The 10000-nt window shown below is 52.8% G+C and overlaps 1 protein-coding gene across 1 annotated transcript in view; it reads right to left on the reverse strand.

The window, feature by feature from the left end:
* Positions 1-6081: 6081 nt before the first annotated feature.
* ankfn1b (ankyrin repeat and fibronectin type III domain containing 1b) overlaps positions 6082-10000 on the reverse strand; it is a gene marked incomplete at both ends in the record, with an annotated part of 15374 nt that continues 11455 nt past the window's right edge. Inside the window, 6 exons of the mRNA XM_083697576.1 lie at positions 6082-6468; positions 6876-7516; positions 7950-8169; positions 8693-8859; positions 9245-9413; positions 9972-10000. The exon at positions 9972-10000 is cut by the window's right edge and continues 122 nt beyond it. Of these exons, the coding sequence (XP_083553702.1) occupies positions 6082-6468; positions 6876-7516; positions 7950-8169; positions 8693-8859; positions 9245-9413; positions 9972-10000 (1613 nt within the window). The remainder of the gene's footprint in view (positions 6469-6875; positions 7517-7949; positions 8170-8692; positions 8860-9244; positions 9414-9971) is intronic.

The following is a 10000-nucleotide window of genomic DNA, read 5'->3' on the forward strand; positions in this document are numbered from 1 at the left end:
GGGGGGGGGGGGGTGCGGCTCCATTCATCTTGCCCCATGTGAACAACACAGCTCTACTTCAAAAACAAGTATGCATGCTACTGCCCCAGTCTACACACACACACACAAACACACACACACACGGTTCATATATATACACACACACAAATGGTTCATACACACACACACACACACACACACACACACACACACGGTTCATATATACACACACACGCACACACACAGTTCATATACACACACACACACACGGTTCATATATACACACACACACACACACACACACAGTTAATATATACACACACACACACACACACACATACACAAGCAGGCACGCACACGCACACACACGCACGCGCGCACGCACAAGCATGCAACACACACACACGCACACACAGTTCCCATACACACACACAGTTCCCATACACACACACACACACACACACACACACACTCTCTCTCTCCCTCCTCTGGCTCTTCCAGAGAGCTGCAAGGCGCCAGTAGACTCATCTCTGGGGAACAATAAGGCTGATCTTCATAAAAACATCAAACACGCCCTGCCAAGTGGTTTATAGGTGCTTTAAAGGTTTATAGGCCCTGGGGGGAGGGGGGGAGGGGGGAGGGAGAGGGAGAGGGAGGGGGGGAGGGAGAGGGAGAGGGAGAGGGAGGGAGGGAGGAGAGGAGTGGTTTTCCCACCCACCAGACTATTGCTGCTGGGGGGAGTGGTGGGTACTGGGAGGAACAGGTGATCAGAGACAGGGAGGAGGGAGGAGAGGAAGAGGGAGGGGGAGAGGAGGAGGGAGGGGAGAGGAGGAGGAGAGGAGAGGAGGAGGGAGGATAGGAGAGGAGGAGAGGAGAGGAGAGGAGAGGAGGAGGAGGGAGGAGAGGAGGAGGGAGGGGGAGAAGAGGAGGGAGAAAAGGGAGGAGAGGAGAGGAGAGGAGAGGAGAGGAGGAGGAGGGAGGGGGAGAAGAGGAGGGAGGAGGGAGGATAGGAGAGGAGAGGAGAGGAGAGGAGAGGAGAGGAGGAGGGGAATGGTAATGGAATGAGAGGAACGACAGATTCTGTCACTTGCCCGACAGTCGTCTTGTCATAACACACACAAACACACACACACACAGACACACACACACACACATACAGACACACACACACACACACACACACACACAGACACACACACACAGACACACACACACACACACACACACACACACACACACACACACACACACATACAGACACACACACACACACACACACACACACACACACACACACACACACACACAGACACCACCTATTCCAGGGCTAACATTAGCCTGGGTCTTCCTGCGTGTCAGGTTAAACTAGGAGGTGTCAGGATCCTGCTCAATTCTTAAGTTACTGTCGATAAACTGTCAAGGGCTTCTCTTAAAGGTGCAGCGTGCTGGAGTGTGTGTGTGTGTGTGTGTGTGTGTGTGTGTGTGTTATGTAATTCCTGTGTGTAATAAATGTGTGTGTGCCTGTGTGTGTGTGTATCTGTGTGTGTGTGTGTCTGTATGTGTGTGTGTGTGTCTATGTGTGTCTGTGAGTGTGTATGTGTTTGTGTGTGTGTTAGTGTGTGTGTGTCTGTATGTGTGTGTGTGTGTGTGAACCTGCAGGTTTGTATACATGTTCATCTGCACATCTCTGTATATAGTAAAGCTTAGTGAGCATGCTGTGTGTGTGTGTTTGTGTGGGTGAGTGTGTGTGTGTGGTGTGTGTGTGTGTGTGTGTGTGTGTGTGTTTGTGTGGTGTGTGTGTGTGTGTGTGTGTGTGTGTGTGTGTGTGTGTGTGTGTGTGTGTGTGTGTGTGTGTGTGTGTGTGAGAGAGAGGGGGGGTCCATCTGCATGTCACTGTGTGTAGTATCTGTTGACAGGGAAGCATGCAGCTTTTTTATTTGCTCAGGGGATGAGAAAACACATGGTGTATGGGGGTTGGGGGGGGTGAGGGGGAGAAGGGGGGGGGTTGGTGATGTAGTGGAGAAGGAGGGGGGTGGGGGGGTGGTGGTGTAGGGGAGAAGGAGGGGGGTCGGGGGGTTGTTGGTGTAGGGGAGAAGAAGGGGGGTGGTGTAGGGGAGAAGGAGGGGGGTGGGGGGGTGGTGGTGTAGGGGAGAAGGAGGGGGGTCGGGGGGTTGTTGGTGTAGGGGAGAAGAAGGGGGGTGGTGTAGGGGAGAAGGAGGGGGGTGGGGGGGTGGTGGTGTAGGGGAGAAGGAGGGGGGTCGGGGGGTTGTTGGTGTAGGGGAGAAGGAGGGGGGGTGTATGGGTGAGGGGTGGGGGGGTGAGGGGTGGTATGGCCCTGCAGAATCCTACTCAGCCTTTCTGTATTAAAAGACAGAAGTCAGGACCCATGAAATGAACATGGACATGTTCTATTATCATAGATAGAATGATGTATAACTGATGTAGAACTGATGTATAACTGATGTATAACTGATGTATAACTGATGTATAACTGATGTAGAACTGATGTAGAACTGATGTATAACTGATGTATAACTGATGTAGAACTGATGTAGAACTGATGTAGAACTGCAAACGGCCTCAGTGAGCAGATAAGAATGAGAAACTTTCTAGATTACAATGTGCCTGTCCTCCGATTTCTACCTCCTCCAACCTCCTCTGAAGAGCCCGTCCTCTGATGTCTACCTCCATAAGCCTGCCATGAAGCACCCATCCTCCGATTTCTACCTCCACCAGCCTCCCCTGATGTGTCGGAACCAGTGAGACGTTTCTACCGTTCCTCCTCGTCCAGATCTGCCTCCAGAGGGCCGGGTGACATAGTAACAGGGATATTCATAGGGCAGGAAGGTGAGTCTGCATCTTCCTATGAATTCTAATTCTGTGATGGTCGTCCTCCTGAAACCCTGCCTTGCTGAACCTGAGACATGCATCCCTCTGTCTCCCCTCCTCTTAGTAATTAGAAGCGAGGGAGGGAGGAAAGATGTATTTTTGAAGTCTTGGAACCAAGCCAAAGGTATTTTCCAGTGTGCTTCTGAACCACGGGTAGATACATGGGGAGGCTGGTGGAGGTAGAAATCGGAGGACATGGAACGGAATGAGGAACGGTATCAAACACACCATTTATACGTTGGTACCATGGAGCACCACCTCCTCCACATCCTCCTGACTCTCACCACAGGGCCCCCCGGGGCCGTGTGTTCAGCCCCCCGGGGCCGCGTGTTCAGCCCCCTGCTGGACTCCCTGTTCACCCACCACTGTGTGACCCTGCACGCCTCCAACTCCATCATCTAGAACCCAGCTGAACCCTGGGTAGATCTTGAAGGGTTTCCACGGGTTCATGTCTGTGACAGGATGTGTTACAAAGCAATGCTCCAAAACAACCATGTTTTATTTTATAATGTTCATTTATTGTTCAATAAAAATAGATTTAAAAAAAATGCCGCGATGTCTCCTTCATGACTGTGCTAAGTGGATCTGCCAGCATCTCCCAGTAAAGATGAGGGCTTCTCTCCTGTGACTGGGGGGGGGGACTTTATACTGCCCCCCCCCACACCCACACACACAGACACCCTCCATCCCTCTGGGAAAGACTAGAGTCTATCACACCAACGACTCTTCACCTTTGACCCCTGTGACTGCAGCAGACTGTGACCCTAACATTAACAACACATACATTCAGCCTCTCGTCCCTTATGTAGAAGATCTCTGGTGTTTCTGTTGGTTTGGTGTTTTATGTCCTTGAATGAAGAACACATCTAACCCTAAACACAAGAAACCTTCAGCTTAACATCAACATCGCAACATCGCCAACTCTTTTCTGGAACACGTAAACACAAGGTTGTTCTTTAGGGAAGGAAAGAAGGAAAGGAAACTCTGTAAACACTCCAGTCAGGCTCTGAGAACCTGGAACGTTCTAATGGAAACCTTCTAGAACCCAGCATGTTCTAATGTCAAGCTCTAGAACCCAGCATGTTCTAATGCCAGGCTCTAGAACCCAGCATGTTCTAATGTTAGGATCTAGAACCCAGTATGTTCTAATGGAATGTTCTAGAACCCATCATGTTCTAATATTAGGCTCTAGACCCCAGCATGTTCTAATGGAACGTTCAAAACCCCAGCATGTTCTAATGGAACGATCTAAACCCCAGCTATGTTCTAATGGAACGTTCTAGAACCCTCCACGTTCTCCAGTAGAGAAGGGCTTGACCTTGCTCAATCTAGAAGGCGACAATGACTTCCTTGTTGCTACTTTGATCACTCAATCTAGTTGACCTGACTTCCTGAAGGAGATGATCGGTATATCTGGATGTACTAGTACTGTCTTTCTGTCTGCCTGCCTGTCTGTCTTTCTCTCTCTCTGTCTGTCTGTCTGTCTGCCTGCCTGCCTGTCTGCCTGCCTGTCTGCCTGTCTGTCTGTCTGTCTGTCTGTCTGCCTGTCTGTCTGTCTGCCTGTCTGTCTGTCTGCCTGTCTGTCTGTCTGCCTGTCTGTCTGTCTGATGAACATGAGGATAGGGGCCTGACTTCAACCAGAGCCTGCAGATTCCTGGTTCCATTGCATCTGAAAGTCACATCACTGTACAGACAGAGACTGATATACACACCTCTGTACTGGTCCAGTGGAATACACACACCTCTGTACTGGTCCAGTGGAATACACACACCTCTGTACTGGTCCAGTGGAATATACACACCTCTGTACTGGTGACACTAGAATACCAGCAAATTGGGGAACACAAAAACACTGCACTGGTTCAGGCTATCTGCTAACTGCTAGCACAGCTAACTGCTATCCGCTAATTGCTAACAGCTAACTGCTAGCACAGCTTACAGCTAACTGCTATCTGCTAATTGCTAACAGCTAACGGCTAACTGCTAGCACGGCATGACTCTAGAACGGCTCTTCCTGGAAGATTGATGAGCTTCTCAAATCACAACGAAACAAACGCAAAACATATCTAGATATACAGATATGTCCAAGTCAAGGATTGCTTGTCTTTCTTTTTGTTCTTCTTGGGTTTTGTTCCTTCCAAGGAACAAGTCCACCTGTACGCTTCTCCATAGATGAGATGGTTCTGTTGGTGAGAGAGTCTGCATGACGCAGAGTGTGTTTCTACCGTCTGGACATGCAGTCCAATGACGAGACAGAATAGAAAGTCATGTTGATTTGAACTGAAACACCAGAAAGTAGACAGGGCCTTCACCCTCTCTCTCCCTCATCCCTCCTTCCTTCTCCCTCCTCCCTCTCTCCTTCTCTCTCTCCTTCCTCTTTCTCTCTCTCCCTCCTCCCTCTCTCCTTCTCCCTCCTCCCTCTCTCCCTCTCCTGTCTGCCTGCCTGTCTGCCTGCCTGCCTGCCTGCCTGCCTGCCTGTCAGTCTGTCAGTCTGTCTGTCTGTCTGTCTGTCTGCCTGCCTGTCTGTCTGCCTGTCTGCCTGCCTGCCTGCCTGTCTGTCTGTCTGCCTGCCTGCCTGCCTGTCTGTCTGTCTGTCTGTCTGTCTGCCAGTCTGTCTGCCTGCCTGTCTGTCTGTCTGCCTGTCTGTCTATCTGTCTGTCTGCTGGCTGGAGGGATGATGTCATGGCGTTCGTGTCATCGCCAGGTCCGTTCAGCTCCATCTGTTTACTGATGGTGTGAATGTTCTTCTTCTCTCTGTTCATTTGGTCTCCAGATGACAAACCGATGTCAAACTGTCCTGGGAGGACGTTTACATGGATGGGTGTTTGTCTGTGTGTGTGTGTGTGTGTGTGTGTGTGTGTGTGTGTGTGTGTGTGTGACTTCATGGAAACAGCAGTCTCACAGCCGTATTCCAGAAAACAACCAAGCCAACAGACAAAGGTTGTGTAGCTACAGTAGCTACGCGTTAGCAAGAAGGAGAGAAGGAGAGAAGGAGAGAAGGAGAGAAGGAGAGAGAGAGTCTGAAACAGAGGAGGAGGCGAAAAGGTAGAAATAAGGAGTTCAAGCTTCCTTTCACATCCTACGGTGTCCCCTCTGGCCCATGTATAAATAGTTCACATAAGTTCATAGTTCCATGTTTCCAAAGGGGAACTTGTCTCCCTCCAACCCAGAGCCAGTCTCTCTCCCTGGGCCGGCTCCCTGGGAGCGTGGGGGTCAGACGGTGGTGGCTCTGCTGTACTGCAGGGCCAGGGGGGAGTAGTCCTTGATGCGGACACACAGCCGGCCCCTCAGCCAGGGGTTCTGCAGCTGGAGGGGGCAGAAGTCGTCCTGCAGCCACTTCTCCCTCTCCTCCACCACCAGGACCAGCCCAAAGTGTTCCATCTGCTCTGGCCCGTACACACACTGCTGCTGCTCCGGCTCCTCCCCCACGCCACCGCCGGAGACGCCTCCCCCTCCCCCTCCCCCTCCCCCGGCCACAGACACGGACACGCCAATCCCGGCCACGGAGACGCCCCCCAGCAGCCGCAGTGACACAGCGTTCATCTCTGTGACGACGAGCTGCACCATTTCCCTCGCTGACGTACCGGGAGTCACCCTCAGCTGGGGGAGGGTGGGGGAGAGGGGAGAGAGGAGTAGGGAGAAAGAGAGATAGAGAAAGACATTGATATTACTAGATTTCATTTGATTCACACGTCATTTCATGTCCGTGGTTCATGTCTATACAAGGTCCTGACCGGTCCTGACCCCTAGCCCTGACCCCTAGCCCTGACCCCTAGCTGGTCCTGACCGGTCCTGACCCCTAGCCCTGACCCCTAGCTGGTCCTGACCGGTCCTGACCCCTAGCCCTGACCCCTAGCCCTGACCCCTAGCTGGTCCTGACTGGTCCTGACCCCTAGCCCTGACCCCTAGCCCTGACCTCTAGCTGGTCCTGACCGGTCCTGACCCCTAGCCCTGACCCCTAGCCCTGACCCCTAGCTGGTCCTGACCGGTCCTGACCCCTAGCCCACCTTGACGCTGGTCTCCCTGGGTAGGCCCGTGTGGTACTGGGGGTACACCCGCAGCGTGGCGTGCCAGCCTGACGAGGGGGCGGAGCTTAGCCTCTGGGTGCCGCTGTCCTCTGATAGGGTGCGAGCGGGGGGAGGGGGCCGCGGAGGGCATCTGTCGCCAGAGCAACAGCGGTCCACGGAGGAGGGTCTGTGCCAGCGGCGCTGGGGGGAGGCGGAGGGGGAGGAGGGGGAGGAGGGGGGGAGGAGGGAGGAGGGGTGGGTGGAGGAGGGGAACTCCAGGCTGCTGGTTCGGACACAGAAGGCCTGTCTCTTCTCTGTGATCCTCAGCAGCTCAATCTGTCTGCTGGGGAGGATGAAGTCACTGTCAAACAGCTCCAGACCTCCCCCTCTCCCCCTCCGCCTGTCCCCCCCTCCTCCCCCGCCTCCCCCCCGCTCCCCCAGCCCAGCCTGGGGCTCGGACGCCTGCAGGACGTCGGGGGTGGAGTCTCTCACCCGGGTGGGGTGGAGGGGGGCTGACAGGGGGGAGGAGGGGGGGAGGAGGTCCAGCTCGCGGGGGCTCTGGGCACGGCTGGAGTCGTAGTCGCTGTCGGTGGTGAGGAAGACCTCCGAGGAGCCCTCTTCATCCGACAGGCCGTGGAAGTCTGGGGGCGGTCAGACACACAACCATCACTGTACAGGTGGGTATCAAACACACATCCATCCCTCTATGTAGATGTAAACACCACCGTCTTTTACTGGTATTATCTTTATTCTACTGTTTTATTAAAGCCTTTGTCCATCTCATCCCATGTCTGACATGTGTTTAAGTGTATTTCATGGTCAATTCAGGCGTGTGTGCTTTCGCAGAGCTTACAGTATCATTATCATTATCATTATCATTATCATTAGCATTAGCATTATCATTAGCATTAGCATTATCATTATCATTATCATTATCATTATCATTATCATAATCATTATCATTAGCATTAGCATTAGCAGCATTATGTCTATGTTTAAGATGCTGAACACACACAGATCACCATTATCATCATCAGGACGGGGGTCAGGACGGGGGTCAGGACGGGGTCTCACCTGAGTGTTTGCGGCTGGGTGAGGGGGAGGGCAGGGGGGAGGGCAGGGGGGAGGGGAGGTAGTCTGGCTGGGAGGAGGTGGAGCGGGGCGGGTCAGGGAGCGTCTCCCTGGAGAAGTCGATGACCCAGCCCAGGGACACGCCCCCCGAGGGCTGCTTGTAGCGGGCGTACTGCAGGGCGTCCATCATCCACCGCGCCTCACGCCACACCTCCTCCATTTGCTGGGAGACGACAAGAGACATCAAGGACTACGTTCAAAGACTGATGGTGTGTGTGTGTGTGTGTGTGTGTGTGTGTGTGTGTGTGTGTGTGTGTGTATGTGTGTGTGTGCTACTCCCCTGCATGTGTGTGTGTGTGTGTGAACCTGCTGGTGTTTCTACAGTGTGTATGCGTGTGTGTGTGTGTGTGTGTGTGTGTGTGTGTGTGTGTGCGTGTGCTCCTCCCCTGCATGTGTGTGTGTGAACCTGCTGGTGTTTCTACAGTGTGTATGCGTGTGTGTGTGTGTGTGTGTGTGTGTGTGTGTGTGTGTGTGTGTGTGTGTGCTCCTCACCTGCATGTGTGTGTGGACCTGCTGGTGTTTCTACAGTGTGTATGCGTGTGTGTGTGTGTGTGTGTGTGCTCCTCACCTGCATGTGTCTGTGGACCTGCTGGTGTTTCTACAGTGTGTATGCGTGTGTGTGTGTGTGTGTGTGTGTGTGTGTGTGTGTGTGTGTGTGTGTGTGTGTGTGTGTGTGTGCTCCTCACCTGCATGTGTGTGTGGACCTGCTGGTGTTTCTGCTTGGCGGTGTTCAGCTCCGTCTCAGAGAAGGCTTCTCTCAGGGTCTGCTGGGACATCAGAGACTCCAGCTCCAGCAAGGCAGACACCCGGCAGTACTGACCGATGAAGCTGGGACTGTAGGCGTCGAAATGGACTGGACACACACAACCATGACAACATCAGCTACACTCTTGGAAAAAGGCTTCTAAAAGGGTTCTTCATGTGTCCCTGTCTAACCCTAACCCTAACCCTAACCCTAAAATGGTTCTTCATGTGTCCCTGTCTAACCCTAACCCTTTGAAGAACCCTTTTGGGTTCGATGTAGACCCCTTCCCTTTTGGGTTCAACGTAGAACCCTTTTCACAGAAGGTTCAACATGGAACCCAAAAGGGTTCTTCAAAGGGTTCCCCTGCAGGGACAAATGAAGAACACACATGTTTGATACCATTACTCATTCCGTTCCATGCATTACAATGAGCCTCCACCAGCCTCCTCTGATTAACTCCATAGGTGGATGAAGGAGCGGTCCTGGTACTGACCCAGCTCAAAGATCTGCAGGGGCAGGGTGAGGAAGCCAGAGCGGGGGGAGTAGGGGTTGTTCTGGCCCGGGGGGGTGCACACGTCATCACAGGGGGGCAGCAGCAGCAGGAAGGACACCTTCTCCCCAAACTCCAACACTTCCTGGGTGTAGATACGGAAGTCCTGTGCCTGTGGAGGGGGGAGGTGGGGGTGAGAGGGGGGGGGGCGGGTAGAGGTGGGGGTGAGGGGGGCGGGGGGACACAATTGAATAGAATAGAATGAGATGATGATTTAGTCAAGGTCCACTTGGTCCACTTGTTATTTCAACTGGGTGACGTCTCAGGATTCAGAGATTCAGATCTGGTTTCTGGTTTCTGATTGGGAGATGGTAAATATCTGGTTTCTGATTGGGAGATGGTAGATATCTGGTTTCTGGTTTCTGATTGGGAGATGGTAGACATCTGGTTTCTGGTTTCTGATTGGGAGATGGTAGATATCTGGTTTCTGATTGGGAGATGGTCGATATCTGGTTTCTGATTGATGGTTGATGGTTGGGGGATAGTTAGTTAGGGTTAGCCCAACAGGAGGGTTGACCTCTGACCTAGTTGTCAGGGTTAGAGATAGGGGTTAGAGTTAGAGTTAGGGTTAGCCCTACAGGAGGGTTGACCTCTGACCTTGTTGTCAGGGTTAGAGATAGGGGTTAGAGTTAGAGTTAGGGTTAGCCCAACAGGAGGGTTGACCTCTGACCTGGTTGGCAGGGATGTTGATGTGAGCCA

The sequence above is a fragment of the Argentina silus genome, assembly GCF_951799395.1.
Source record: "Argentina silus genome assembly, contig: scaffold_248, whole genome shotgun sequence".
In the NCBI taxonomy this organism is placed as follows: domain Eukaryota; kingdom Metazoa; phylum Chordata; class Actinopteri; order Argentiniformes; family Argentinidae; genus Argentina; species Argentina silus.